This window comes from Lacerta agilis, chromosome 4 (genome assembly GCF_009819535.1).
Source record: "Lacerta agilis isolate rLacAgi1 chromosome 4, rLacAgi1.pri, whole genome shotgun sequence".
NCBI lineage: Eukaryota > Metazoa > Chordata > Lepidosauria > Squamata > Lacertidae > Lacerta > Lacerta agilis.
Genome location: NC_046315.1, coordinates 73,317,830 through 73,333,172, shown reverse-complemented (window position 1 = coordinate 73,333,172; position 15,343 = coordinate 73,317,830). Strand labels below are relative to the sequence as shown.

At 41.4% G+C, this 15,343-nt stretch overlaps 1 protein-coding gene across 2 annotated transcripts; it reads left to right on the top strand.

Moving 5' to 3' along the window:
- The first annotated feature begins 1,035 nt into the window (after positions 1-1,035).
- MFSD9 (major facilitator superfamily domain containing 9) lies at positions 1,036-11,710 on the top strand. Of its 2 annotated transcripts, none has more exons than XM_033147638.1 (6): positions 1,036-1,462; positions 2,394-2,477; positions 6,964-7,007; positions 8,280-8,409; positions 9,480-9,689; positions 10,322-11,710. In XM_033147638.1, exons 1-6 carry the CDS (start codon positions 1,054-1,056, stop codon positions 11,110-11,112), a joined length of 1,668 nt encoding a protein of 555 aa, XP_033003529.1. In that variant the 5' UTR covers positions 1,036-1,053; the 3' UTR covers positions 11,113-11,710. The 2 variants fall into 2 exon arrangements, with proteins under 2 accessions (XP_033003529.1, XP_033003530.1); XM_033147639.1 differs by having other exon boundaries at positions 1,205-1,462; positions 2,394-2,481.
- The last annotated feature ends 3,633 nt before the right edge of the window (positions 11,711-15,343 follow it).

Sequence of the window (15,343 nt, the reverse complement as noted above, 5' to 3'; positions counted from 1 at the left end):
ACTAAACTGGCACAGCGTGGCACAGGGACTCTGTTCCACGGTGCCAGAAATCACTTTTGCGCATGCCCAGGCACCGAAAATCGCTTCTAAGCAGGCACAATTTTTGGTGTCTGGGCATGTGCAGAAGTGATTTCAGGCACAGTGGACATGCGCAGATGCGATATCCGGCATCGTGCTGCGCTGGTCTGGTCCATGGGAGTGATCCAGCCCATGCCCGGTAATCTTTGCCCACCCCTGGTATAGCAAATACCTGTATATAGTAGTGCGTTGCAGCACGTTTTATTAATTTGCTTTTTGCAATTGTTATTTTTTATTTTAAAAAATCAAAAATAAGAACAATGGGTTCTTATTTGATTACAGTTTGAATCAGAATCATAGGAATCTTTATTTGCATCACCAATAAAATAAAATAAAATAAAATGTAGTGAAGATAAAGGTAAAAACTTAACTACAGAAAATACATTTTGGGGCGTTTCCATCCATAATCAAATAATAGATATTATTCTAATTGCCCCCACTAAAAATCTTGCAGTTTGATATACAGTATATCCATGAGGATAAACACGCCCTCTTTCTTTAATAAAAAAATCAGGATAATCGATTTGACAAAACACCCCAAAGCCAACTTTATTAGGTCGTCCAGCCGAAATGTCACAACGCTGTGAGAGAGGTTTGTTTGTTGTTTTTTAACGAAAGGGGGAAGGGGGAAGTATTTCTGTCATAGAGTCACAGAGCTTTGTAACTGGGACGACGAGAGTCTCCGAGTCTAACCTCTTGTTGAAATGAAGCTTGTAATGCTCTTAAACGTGGGGTTCTCCAGAGACTACAACTCCCATCATCCCTAGCGACCAGGCCAGGAACGATGGGAGTTGTAGCCCGACGGCGGCGGCAGCTCCAAGTTTGAGGCAACACCAGACTACAACTCCCACCGTCCCTTTAGGTAGCAAGACCCGTAGTCGGGGATGATGGGAGTTTATGCGACCCAAGTTCGGAAAAAACCCTGACTAGCCTATATGCCCCGCCCATGCTCTCCTTTCGTCTCCTCACAAGCGAATGACGATTCACCTCAGAACGCCGAGCCGGCGCTGCGCAGGCGCGGAACCTCTCTTAGGCCCCGCCTTCCGGGGGCGGGGCGGAGCGGCTGCCGCTCCCCGGCGGAGCCTCCCGCCTCTTCTGCCGGCCGCTGTGCCGGTTGTGTCCCCCCGTTTCTTGGTCCCCGCGGCTCCTCCGCCCTCGCATGGCGAATGGGAGGCGCGGCAAGGACCGGGTGCCGCCGGCGCTGCTCGGCCCCTTCGGCGCGCGGGGAGCCGAGACGGAGGCGGAGGCGGCCGAAGAGGAGGTGGTAGTGGCGGCGACGCCGATGCGGATGCCCTCGGTGCCGTCGACGTCGACCTTGCGCGGCTTCGGAGGGGTCGCCAGGCCCAGCCGCTTCGTCTTCTGCCTCTACGCTGTGGGCTTCCTGGTGAGCTGGGCCTCGGCGGTCAAGGAGGCCGGGGGAGACCCCGGGGCCGGCAGGCTAAGCTCCCTGAGGGGGTCGGAGAGAGAGAGAGGAGAGACCTCTCTCAAAAAAAAACACCTCCCCTTGAACTCGTGCCTCCCGAGGAGAATGCACTCTGCATATGTTCAGAGGCGCGCACTGCACCGCTGGCTCCTCGCCAGCTATAAATCCTGTCACTAAAAAAAAGTGTTTTCTTCCCCAAACTTGGGTCTCCCACCTGCTTTTGGACTACAGTTTCCCCCATAGGCCATGGCCACTGGCCCTGCTGGCTAGGGATGACAATGTTAGGGGAAATGACATAAGCACCAAATGTACACAGTGGTTTGGAACACAGAAATAAAGAAAGTCATCAAACCATCAAATCTACCTAGGGGTGCAGGGGACACACCTAAGTCCTAAGTTATATAATTCGGCATATGAATGATTGGTATTAGTAATTGTATGGTAATTTGGTGTTATTGAGACTATTATTGGATTGTAACTGAAAATTAATTAAAATTATTATTTTAATTGGTACTATCAGGGAGGATTTGAGGGGGCACATGTCCAGAACTGCTGCTCTGCAGAATCAGCAGAAAAGCCCCCCCCCCCATGCAGTAGGGCTACTTTATCACATCTGTAATTTGCACCCCCACCCCAATAGTCCAGATGTATTCCTTAAATGGGAGTTTTATAAGCAAGTGTAGTCATATTTGTTTTATATTACCAGGGCAGGTCCTTTTCTTGGGCTGCAACAATAGAACATGAAGCAAAAGCAAGTGATTACACAACAAAATAGGTTCCTGTGTTGTCCAAAAGTTGCTGTGAAATTACAGTTACAGTACACTGCATGACTGGCCTGGGTATATATATATATATGCTTAAGTCGCTGAAAATCTGTGTTGTCTGTTTCCAGGATTTCTTTGGTGTCAGCATGATTGTCCCCTTATTAAGCCTTCACATCAAGTCTATAGGAGCAAGCCCAACAGTTGCAGGAGTGGTAGGTGAGCACGTCATCGAACCTTGTAAGCAATTGGAGGCAGTGTGCCCCCCTTTTCAGCGAAAGGCTGTGGAAACCAGCCAGTCTGAAGCAGCAGGGTTTCACTCAGAAGCCTCTGGTATAAAAATGTGTAAGTTGTCATTCAAGTTAGCAAAAGTTGTTAATGGACCTCGGGAGAGAAAATGAAAGAGTGCCCTGCTAAGCAGCCAGCTGTGAGGGCCTTTGCTTGAAAGTCTGTCTGTGACATCACAAGGCTGGCTCTTGAACAATTGACTCACTTTGAAAGCCTTTAGTAACCCATATACCGTGTTTCTCCTAAAATAAGACATGGCCATAAAATAAGCCACAGCAGAATTTCTATGCATTTGCAAAATATAAGCCGTTCCCCGAAAATAAGCCATACCCTGAAAATAAGCCATAGTGATGCGGCACCTCCCATTAAAACAGCCTGGAGAGGTGTGGCTATGCAGCGTACTGATGCGATGAGGTTAAAATAAGACATCCCCTGAAAATAAGCCATACTGTGTTTTGTTGAGGGGAAAAAAATATAAGACGGTGTCTTATTTTAGGAGAAACACGGTAGCACAGAGCACCTTTCACCAGTTTGGGTTGGTGTGCCCAGCTGAGACTTCTGGATGGAGATAGTCTGGCCATAGTTACCCATACGCTTGTTACATTCCACCTGGAGTACTGCAAAGCATTATACACAGCATCCTTTATGAAAATGGTTCTGAAACTTAAGTTAGTGCAGGTTGTGCTGACCAGAGATTTGTTTGTTTACTTGCATCATATCTTGCCAACCATAGAACTTCTCTGGCTGCCTATTGACTTCTAGGCCCAATTTAAAGTGCTGGTGCTTCTTTTTAAAGCCTTAAATAGGCTGGGACCTAAGTACAGGTATTTGAAGGAATACCTTCCCTTCCATACCAGCTGCCCACACATGGGTCAGTGCGTTTCTAGAGATATCACAACTGTCAGAAATGAAGTTTGTTGTGACGTGAAATATTTTTCCCCCTAGTGGTGGTTCCAGCTATGGAATGCCCTTCCCAGAGACATAAACCTAGTGGCAACTTGGCTCAGCAAAAAACATTTATTCAGACACTTTAAAACATTTTAAACAATCTGAGACTTAGCTGCTTATTATTTTGAGTGCATTTATTATTGTTCTGCTGCTTAGTGTTTTCATTTTTGTAAACTGTATTTGGATCTCTAATAAAAAGCAGCATATAGATGTTTCAAATAATCAGCTGCTTTGGGCATAACATAAAGATACTTTTCTTCTCCCCCTTCCCCCCAGCTTTTCTTGACCCTTAAGTTTGGATTTTGTTATTCGTGAATTCCTGTTTGGATCTGTTTCTCTAATACTTTTTTTAATGCTGTGAATGTGTTTGTAGAATAGTGTTTTATTGCTTTTATGTTGTATTTTTGCACATAGCTCAGAGATGTTTAAATATGAAGCGGTTAGAAATTATTTGAAATAAATACAGTAACAGAGGGCTGGTTGCAGACTCCAATTGGAGTAAGTCACGTTTTCTTGGCCTCACAACTCACATGACAAGAGTAGCAGTAAGATAGGTAGGGCAGGCAATTACAGAACAGGAGAAGGAGCTAGATGCAATTCATCACCTCCCCAACATTCGAGGACTTTTAACATGAATTATTTCCTTTCTGTATCAAACCAAATGTCTGGGAAAATCACAAGCAAGACATAAAGAAGGTACTTGGACAGTATCAGAAAGATGGCCAAGTCCCTTTATTTCAGTGGGTCTTCTCCGAGCATTACATAGTTGGATATCATCCTTTGTGATTGTCATAGAGGAAACAGAAAGTATGATGACTAAACCAGTTGTCATTTACATTTTGCATTACGTTACTGGTAAGGCAGGAAGAAGCTGGGCTTAATTATACCGTAGGAGGGAAATCCACTGCAACTGCTGTTTAGATATTAAATCTGTAAGGAAGAATCCTACAGAGAACATGCCAGGAGTCATATAATATCTCAGAGCTCTAACCTCAGAGCCAATGTTGGATCCTCCCTTTTGTGGAAACATCTAACTACCACCAGAGCTCTGGCATTGGTAGAGCCAAAGGCTTGGGGGGGGGGGGTGGAAACAGTTTGGGGGCATGTTGGGCAAGACCAGGAATTAGCCTGGATCCAAAACCATATTAGCAACCAAGGATGCTCCCAAACTGGGGAGATATTTCAAACTCTCGTATGAATTTCCTACAGTTTCCAGTGGGAGGGAAATGGTTGGTTGGTTGGTTTAAAAAAAACAACAACAACCAGAAAAAGAAAAGAAGAATGCAAAAGTGCTCCTTTGCCTTTGTTTCCACTCTGCTGATAAGAGCCCTGATGAGAGCTTTGTCTAAGGCAATCAATCTCTGGGACTTGCCTCCCCTTCCTTAGAATTGCAGATTGAGTGTATTTATTTGATGGCCATCACCATAGCTTATGATAGTGAAATTCGTATGTTTTATGTGAAGAAATTCTTCTTTTTCTCCTGAACCTTTTCCAGTAATTTGCACTGATGTACCTGTGCTCTAGCTTATTGAAGACGATTTCTTTCTTCTTTCTCACCACTGTTTTCACACTATTTATATTCCCATGTGCAAGTCAAATTGAACTTAATCCAAACTGCTTTATGCATGTCAGCATCAGGAGACCCTAAAATCAAACTGAGTTTATAACTAAGGTCTCAACACATTATAATCACTTAATTGCGCAGTAAGAATAGCAGATAACAAAAAGTCAGTGGTTTGCTTTTATTGTGTTCAAATACATGCCAATTGTATATATCTGAGTTCTTACTTTACTGTAAAACCTCCAGTCTACTATACTGTTCCATTGCATTGCCACCAAAGAGAACTCTGATCCGAATTAAACTTGTCTCATAAATAAACCTACAAAAGTTACCAGCCTGCAGCAGCCTGCTGCTTTGTACACAGCATATAGAGAAGGGGGACTTCCTTTTTCTTGTGATTTCTTAGTTTTGTGCTATGCTTGCTCCATCCCTTCTCCATCAGTTTTGCTCACTCACATTTGTGGAATTCCATGCACTTGCCTTCATGCAGTTCTTTGTTGCTAGTAGACAGGTGACACGCTTCAATGGCCTTTTTCCAAATGGTTGCAAATTCAAATTCAAACAATATATAGTGGTACCTCGGGTTAAGTATTTAATTCATTCCGGAGGTCCTTTCTTAACCTGAAGCGTACTTAACCCGAGGTACCACTGTATCTGGAAGCATTTCTTTTAGTAAAATTTAGAAACATGCTATTTCTCTATGTTCTGAAAGTTTTGAAGTTTTGCTGTGCACAATTCTGGCCTTTGGTATATGTGACTATGCACTGCACTTGCCCAGTACAAACTGCATCCTGTCATGGCCTCTTAAGATCAGCTGCCATCTGCCGACCATGTCTGAATCAAGAACGGATAAGTTGTTGCCCTCCAGGTGTTGTTGAACTGCAACTCCCATCAACCCTGGCCCTTGACCATGTTAGATGGGGTTAATGGAAGTAGTTGTCTGTAAATCTGATGTGCGCCATGTTGGGAAAGGTGTGTTAAAATGTTATTTGGTTCATAGAATGTTCCTGGTTGGTTCAGTGTTCCACAGCTGCAGAGTTCCATTGGGCTTAAGCAGTGGGTTCAAGCTTCCCACATGAATTAGTGGGAAGGCAACCCCACACAAATTTGTGTGGCATCAAACCCCAAGTATTGCAGAAAATATCAGGGCATACCTTGGCTTCTTTCAGTGAGTTATTCATACCTCTTCTTTCATTTGTCTTCTACACAGACTCACTAAATGGTGGGATTTTTCCATTTAAAAAAAAAATTACCTAGCCGGAAGAGTCATTGAACCAAAGTTTACTGCTGGAACAAGTCAGGATATATTTTCCTCCTTCATTGAAAATCTGCAAAAGGCACTCGATATCTTTTTGTACGCAACCACTGGCTAGAATAGTATATGCAAACAAATTGGGGGGGGTGAGAGAAGAGATACCCACAAAGGAAATTTGGCAGAACAAATTGATAGAATACATAGAACTAGTAACCATGACCAGGTAACTAAGGAATAAGGATGAGTTAAAGAAATAGAAATATATAAATACTTTATTGTCACTGTATCACATGTTTACAGAGAAGAGTGGATGTGTTTTGGAGATTATCTTGGTGGGTACAATATGCAATTTAACCTACAAGTAGGAGTTAACATATTAGCAGCAGCTAACATAAAAAACGGAAGACTTGAGGTGATAATGGGTGAAATATCAAGATACGCCTCAGATCAGGATGTCCCTAGACTGCCACAGAGAGATGGATTGAGAACTCTTGGAAAAGAGATAAGTGGTGGATACCGTATAATGTTGATAAAAGCTGGTAAATTTCATAAATAAAAGATAGAATTGCATAAATAAATGTTTTTTAAAAAGAAAGAGCAAAATTATAATTCTACTCTGATTTTTAAAAAATGCTTCCTTCACTTTTAGGATCTTTATATGGCCTTCTGCAGCTCATTTCCAGTACCTTAGTGGTAAGTTTGGTCAACATTTTTAATATCTGGAATAGTATGATGCAGTAGGCAGAATGTTGTATATAAACACAGGCATTCCATTTCTTGTTCAACTCTTCAGCTTATTGGGTTGCTGTGACTAAGTCAGTATCTCTCAGCTGAGCCTGTCCCATAAGGTTACTGTGACAATACATACATATGCTGTGGAAGTGATATGATAAAACTGATCAAATTAAAAGTGTATTTTTTGAGTGGGATGAATAGAGAAAGAGCTGGCATCTAAGCTCCATGGGCAGGCAAACTAAGGCCCGGGGGCTGGATCCTGAATCTGGCCCACGGACATTCCGGGAACCAGCGTGTTTTTACATGAGTACAATGTGTGCTTTTATTTAAAATGCATCTCTGGGTTATTTGTGGAGCATAGGAATTCATTCATTATTATTTTTCTAAAATATAGTACGTCCCCCCACAAGGTCTGAGGGACAGTGGACCGGCCCCCTGCTGAAAAAGTTTGCTGCCCCCTGTCTGCTAAACAAACGTAGGGGAGCTTCCATTGTTCAACAAATGACCACACCATATTGCAAACTGTATTTGAAACTCCTCATTTTCAAAAGCAATTTGTTGTGCATTATAGGTAGCCCCTTGGGCTGCCTGTATTTTTTGAGTCTACAGAGTAATTGCACCATTACTTCAGATTAATTTTGAAGTTTCCACATGTACCTCAAAATAAGAAGCTGCCCTTTCTGTAGCTGGACTTTATTTATTTATTTATTTATTTATTTATTTATTTATTTCTGCCTGCTGTTATTGCAGTTCTAGAAAATTATCTAATACATCAGGGAAATGCCATGCGGTTCTTTAACTTTTACAGGATGGGGTCCCTTAATGGTGGCAGGAACCTAATTAGGTTCTTCCTCCCGCCCCCTTTAATCCCAGCCTATAACCAAATGTTTATGTCTCCCCCTCCTTTTCTATAGCTCCACCGCCATCTTCAGTCTACCCAAGCAAAAATTGCTTGTTCAAACCAGATATCACAAAACACATTTTTACTTTTGTAACCATACCCGTGTTCAGTACCTGTCAGTGCCACTATCTATATCAACTTCTTTATTTAGCTTAACTGTTATTGTCACACTCTGTTAAGAGAGTGAAATTATAATCAGAATGGATTAATGAAAAGGGTTGAGCAACAAGTCCACCCCTTCAATTAATGTTATTTATAATTCCATGGAAATATGTTGGACGCTATAGGCAGCTGTGTTGATTTGAACAGGCTCCTTCTGTATTATCCAGGGATCCTGGAGTGATGTGGTGGGAAGACCTCATTGCCTACTTGTCTGCATTATCTTCAGTGCATTGGGTTATTTTATGCTTAGTATCTCCAGCAATGTGATTTTATTTGCTGTTGCCCGGATTTTTGTGGGTAAGTAGCTGCTTGGCTATTTGTACCCAAGCTCAGTTCATCTTTCAATCAGTAATGGATAATCATAACTTGGTTCATTCCTCTTACTTCTGAGAAGCACAAATTCTGAAGAGTTAAATGCATTATATGTAATAGAGCCAGTTAAGCACTTTTAAATACCATTTTTTCCCAATGGGAAAGCTATATTTCTCCCATTTTAATAAAGGGGGCTTTATTTGTAACATGGGCCATGGTATGCCCATTCTTGCTATGAGTGATAGAATTATTCTTGATAAAGATGCCATTGTAGGGCTGTTCTTTCTTTTAGGAAAGCTTTATCCTTCAAAAAACCTTACTAGGGTAGCCTACATTTGTTGTTGTTGTTGTTGTTGCCACAGTCAAAAGTTCCCAAAATGCTACCTTTTAATTTAGTTATGGTATCATTGGTTAGCAAAGTGGGAGCATCTTGTCCTCCAGCCATGTAGTAAAGCTAGCAACATTGCAAAGTATTTCCCGCTGGCTGTTTGCTAAAGGTATAGGAAATCTCTAAACAAGAACAGAAACAGCAATCAGTTGCAAAAAGTACATCCTGGTGGGTAAAGGGCACCAGGGAGATCTGAGTTCAAATCTTCTCAGTCAGGAGGCTAGTTAGTTAATTTTGGACCTGTCACACACGACCTCAGCTGAACCTTGCTCACAGTTGTGAGGATTTGAGGGAAAGGCAGAATAAAAATGTGATAGAAACCATAAATTGCAATATTTTTAAGGCTGATATTATAGTTTCACATTAAAGGCTATCTGATTTAAGTGTGTGTGTGTGTGTGTGTGTGTGTGTGTGTGTGTGTTTTTAAAGTCTTAAGTATCAAATGTGTGATTTTCTTCACGTAACATTAATTCCCAACTTTAAAACGAGCACACAATTAGTCACTTCTGGGGAAGAGAGGAATAGCCAGAAGTTGAAAAGAAAATTTTATTGCATTTTCAACTTTTATTTGCCTCTCTGCTGCCTTTATGGCATGGGTTTGACAGTTTGGAATCTGCACTTCTCTAAGTAAATTTATTCTCTAAACACATTTCTCATTCATTTCTAGGTATTTTCAAACACACACACTCAGTTTCCAAAGTTCTTATTTCTGACTTGGTTCCTGAGAAGGACCGCCTCCGAGTAATAGGATATTTCAACGCCGCTGCCAGTATTGGTTTCATTCTGGGGCCTGTTGTTGGAGGCTACCTTACAGAGCTTGAGGGTGGCTTTTACATGACAGCTTTCATCTGTGCTTCCATCTTCATCTTGAATGCTGGTATGTTGCTTGATATTTTTCTCTTGATGCCGCTCCTTTTACAATATAAATGTTGTTGTTGTTATCAGTCTTTTGTATATTTATTGACCGACTGCAATAGTTGTATCAATTACGGATGGAGAACCTATGGCTCACAGACCCTCCCTATTTGGTCCCCTGGGCCATTTTCGCCAGACGACATCCATTTGCCCTACAAGTAATTGTCAGATCTCCATAGGCAGCATTCTGTTGTAGCCAATGTAATAGATTCAGGTAGGTAGCCATGTTGGTCTGATGCAGTCAAAATAAATTAAAAAATTGTCCAGTAGCACCTTAGAGACCAACTAAGTTTGTTCCGGGTATAAATCTGAAGAGGTGTGCATGCACACAAAAGCTTATACCCAGAACAAACTTAAGTTGGTCTCTAAGGTGCTACTGGACAATTTTTTAATTTATTTCCAATATAATAGATTGCAGTGTGCGCTTGGTTGTGGCATGCATATATTGCCCACGACAGTTTCTTTGCTTTGCCCCCAAAGTTTGGCTCCATCTTACGTCAGGCCTGTGCAATACATTACGATGGGCACTAGGTTATTTCTAGAAAACGGGCAGCGCAGCCTCGATTTGTAAAGGTGTCTCAATTTCCTTTGCAGCTCTTTTCTGGATACTGCTATGGATCGAAAAGAAAAAGCATGGTAATGACTGGAGCATTCTTAACCCAGCAAAAGGCAGTCCCTTAACAATGGTAAAGCTCAGCCTGCAGAAAGACCCTCTATCTCGCGAAGCCACGAGGAACATTGCACACACCCACACCTCTTGGGCTCAGGTTGTCTCTGTGTTGAAGAGGATTCGCAGTATTACCCGTTCTGATCTGCGGGACGTCTTTCTGGTACGGCTACTGATGTCAATCACAGTCATGCTTTACCATAGCAATTTTGTCTTGGCGCTTGAAGAGAGGTTTGGGATAAAACCTAAACTCACCGGTTACCTCATAAGCTACAGCAGCGCGCTTGGGGTGGTTGCTGGCTTTCTGCTTGGACCAATTACAAGACTATATAAGCACAATACCTATGCCATCTTACTGCGGTCTACCATCTTCACCTGCGTGCTCACAATGATATATTCCCTCTCGGAGAACGTATGGGCAGTGGTCCTGTCCTCCACCTTTTTAGCATTTACGACCACCATCGGACGTACTTGCATTACTGATCTCGAGCTGACCTTGGGGGGTGACCACGCCAGTGGTATGCTCATAGGTGTCGGTCAGTCGGTCTCGGCCGTGGGCCGCATACTTTCCCCTCTTCTGTCAGGAATCGCCCAGGAGTTCAGCCCTTGTGGCCCCCCCATTCTCGGGGGCCTGTTGGGACTTATAGCTGTTCTCATCATGGTCGTCAACAAATCACGATACACAATCATCAGGGGCGCCAGAGTTAAAATGAGATAAGCTGTTAGTGCTACTACTTAAAAAAGCAAAACAGCTGAGAGAAATGAAAATGTTAAGTGTTCAGGAGGACTGTTGCTGGGACGCTTTATAACGAAACACTATAGCGTCAAGGAAAGAACAGTTCCCTTATCTTTCATCCCAACCAGTAAACTTAACAGGTAAATTTGAGGCTGGTGAAGGGGCGTTAATTCACACAGCTAATAAGAAATCTTGCTGGTTGTAGTGCAAAGAGAAAGTTGCTGAACATTACATCTCAAATAACTTTAAATGTGATTAAAATCCTGGTGTATGTTTTTTAAAAAAAGTATGACAATAGGACTAGAGCCTGACTCCAGGTATCTGGTGTTTCAGATAACTTGTTGCAATGATACATTACTCACATTTAGTACACCCACACACATTCCAAAAGAAAAAAGGAGAACGAAAGAGATGTTATCCGTTTCTGCTGTGGTCCAGTTAGACTTCCACCAAGCCTCACACATCGTTGCCAGAAGATGCAGAGCAAGGCTTGGACTTTCTGAGGGCTGTGGTCCCTGTATATGCATGCAGAGGAATGAATCTGTAGTTAACATGCAATTTATTAAAGGTAGTGTTCTACAAGTTGTGCCATCTTGGTTTGGAACAATTCAACACTGAACACTCAATGGGGAAGGGGACCTTAATGACGAATGTGCTTTAGACTTGGGAAGAATACTACCACACAGGGTCATCAGCTGTGGGGTTTACAAAGCCGCAGCAAAGACTCAAAAGCAGGAAGAGTCCATATTGGGGGTTTTCAATGAGTTTCCCGCCTCCTCCTTTGCTACAGGACATTCTAAGCAAGTCGTTTCCTCTTTATTATGGTTTACTGAAGTGTTTCAAGGAATGCACATGCCCTTTATACTTGAAATAGTACAGGAATGGGGAAAGACTGCTCCCTGCAGCAGACACCCTTAAAGGAGGCTTGTGACAGCGGCCACATATATTTAGAAGAGAGTTTTAACTTGCTTGGCAGCAATTTTGTTGTTTAGTTTGGGGGCTTGGAGGAATTACCTGGTCAGGAGAGATCATTCGTTTGTCAGTGAGGAGCATTGGTTTGGTACCAAGTGTAATAATGTGATAGAACATGAGAGCATTGAAGCTGAAATCTGTATTATATGTAACTCAAAAACCTCAAGAGCCACAAACCTTAAACTTAACGGCATGCCTTTTTGAAAACAAGTACCGGTAGATGGAGCTCACTTCAAAAATAGATAGGGATGTCCCTGTTCTGTATTCATCCCTCTTTGATCAGCTGCTTGAAATAGAAACAATTGTCCAATCAACTCCAGCTGAAATATAATGAAATTTGGCCTGCTTTTTAGTTAAAACGGCATTGGCGCAGGCTTGTACAACTTGGTCCCACTAAGATTAATGCATTTTGTAGACTGCAGTCTGAGTGAGGCAGCAAAAACAAGAACACTTGGTAGGCTGCACTCAGTCCTGTGGGTCACAAGTTGTGTAGGCATCTTTTAGCATTTAATAAAACAGATAAGGAAAAAAATGTGTTACATTTACAAAACAGGCAAGATAGAACTGTCATCTGTACTATGGCTGCAAATCTAAGCGTATTTATTTAGAGCCTAACTGCATATCGCACGCAAAAGCAAGGAAATGAACCTTGATGGCTTCACCATCCCAAAAAGCCAGTTAGCAAGAGATGATGTTGGAACATTTTTCCTGCCTGCTGCTTCTGCTCTCCAGGTTGCACCTCTTCCGCTTTTACTCTCCACACCCTCCAAACAAAAGTCCAGTTGCATTTGTCATAAAATTTTAAGGCTAGAATTTCAAAGCATGTGAGAGTAGCTGTGGTGAGATGGGGATCAGAGCAAAGAGGTGGTGAGCTGGGAGCTGGTTAAGTACCTCTGCCCAAGGATAGGTGCATTCTATTCTTAGGAACGTTTGCTTGCTTTAGTGCAGTGTTTTTCAACCTTTTTTGGGCAAAGGCACACTTGTTTCATGAAAAAAATCACGAGGCACACCACCATTAGAAAATGTTAAAAAAATTAACTCTGTGCCTATATTGACTATATATAAAGTAATTTTTCAATTTTTCCCACGGCACACCAAGCAACATCTCGCGGCACACTAGTGTGCCACGGAACAGTGGTTGAAAAACACTGCTTTAGTGCCGTCTAGTAAGAGGCTCATTCCTAGGGAAATGTGCACATGACACGCCTTAAAAGCAGGAACATTTACCTGCTCACAGTTCAAAACTGGTCTGCAAAGTTTCTTTTGAAACTGCGAGCTCAGAGAACAATCGTAACTACTTACATGATGTAGCAGAATAAATACTTAGGAATCATTTTTCATATCTGTGGGGCATTTGGGACAAAGAACATTTGTGAAAAGAGTCCCTCGGGGATGCATTGTACTTTGTTTGAAGGCAGTTTAAAATGGCTTTGCATTGTTAAGAGCTCTTGGAATGGCATAACAATGTTGGTAAACGGAAATAAAAGGGAAAAGAATGTCCGCCTTTTCTGCTTGTCTTCAGTTATTGTTGTCTATTTGATCATTATTCCATCCAGTATAATTGCTGGTCTATAAATTGCACATCCCACACAGAGGCCGTTCCAAACAGCTTCCATCTGCTGAATATTTACACTTGTGAAGTGTTTACACATTATTATTATTATTATTATTATTATTATTATTATTATTATTATTATGCCTTATACCTGGAGGTCTCAAGAGTGGTTCACAGAACAAAATCAAAATATAAAAGCACAAAAATATATAATCAAAATAAAAACCCCCAATAACCCCTCATTTTAAAAGGGCACTTGTAGAACAACTTGCTATATGGATTATCAGTTGGAGTTTTCACACCATTACCAACTACTCCTAAGGCTGTTTGAGGTGATTGTGTCGAGAGTCCTGTGGTGGTGGCAAGCCTTGTAGTTTAGCCACATTCTAAATCACTTAAACATTTCTGTAATAAATGATAAACAATAGTTACATCGCATGTATATTGCCCAATGATGAATCTCCATTTTATATAGAGTTTGGACTTCCTCACTTTGTCAATTTGCCTAGTTCCTCAAATATTAGTTTGTTATGCGAGGTATAAACTACCCACATTTACTCTGCAATCTTCAGTGGGGCTTACTCCAAGGTAAGTATGTAAAGGACTGTGTCTCCAAATGATCAACTCTTCTCATAGAGCTTTTAATCACCTTTAGCTGATGATTGATATTTTTGTATAAACATGGAGTATTCTGTGTTGGTAGAGAGCAAACTGAAAAGAAAGTTATGTTTGATACCTTCCAACAGATGGCACTAGAGATCTGCATTCGTAAAGTTACTGCATTCGTAAAGTCAAAGCATTTGTAAAGTTACTGCAGCACCAACCCAGGAAAAACTACCGTAGCCATTTTACCGCCAAATAAAGATGTATTATGCTATTAGAACTGCTTGGGAAATGTTTGTCAAAATCGTATTTTTTCACAGCCCAATCCAATTTATGCTTCATTTCACACATTGCCATTCTGTATAGGCCTATGTATCTTTCTCATTTATTAAGCAAATGTAACTATTTTCCGTGAAATAAAATCCAGATCCATAAAACCTACGGAGAGGATCAAATTCAATTCTGAAGGCAATAAACAAAACAATTTTGGACTGAAAACAACGTATTGAGGGGACTATCCAATCCTGAGCTCATTTACTTATTTGTTCAAACTTTATAGGTTTAAGACAAAAATGACAAAATGCTCCACAAAAGTGCATATATATTTATAAATTAATATATCTCAAGTGATAAGTTTCAACAACTAAATCCAAAGAGTTGTTGGAGTTATCAAGTAGGGGGGGCATTTCTGACAATGCACAAGAGCAGTATATTCTCATACCACTTCTCTATTACAGTAAAAAGCATGGCAATAGAAACAAGAGCTTTTCTATTTACATCTTTACATAGTGTTAGAATTTGGGTTTCAGAAGCAACTTCCATATTACATGGGCAAAATGATAAAGGCTGTACTGCGGCCTTAATCTCTTGCATTTGTTCAGTTTCACAGTTTGCAACACCTAGTTGTGTTTCAGTGCATCAGGCACTCTTAGAATTGCTTTCTGAGGATGAATTCTTTTTAAAAGTGCAATTTCTTAGTGCAACTTATACTGCAAACCTGCCATTGGCAAACACGCAAAACACAATTTACATTCAAAAGTACAGTATCTAACTGATAAAACATTACAGAAGTTTAAAAACAAA

Coding starts and splice junctions, on each gene's coding strand:
- MFSD9 (XM_033147638.1), top strand. CDS start 1,054: ATGACGATTCACCTCAGAACGCCGAGCCGGCGCTGCGCAGGCGCGGAA. Junction 2,478..6,963: donor GCCCAACAGTTGCAGGAGTG/GTAGGTGAGCAC, acceptor CTTCACTTTTAG/GATCTTTATATGGCCTTCTG. Junction 7,008..8,279: donor TCATTTCCAGTACCTTAGTG/GTAAGTTTGGTC, acceptor TGTATTATCCAG/GGATCCTGGAGTGATGTGGT.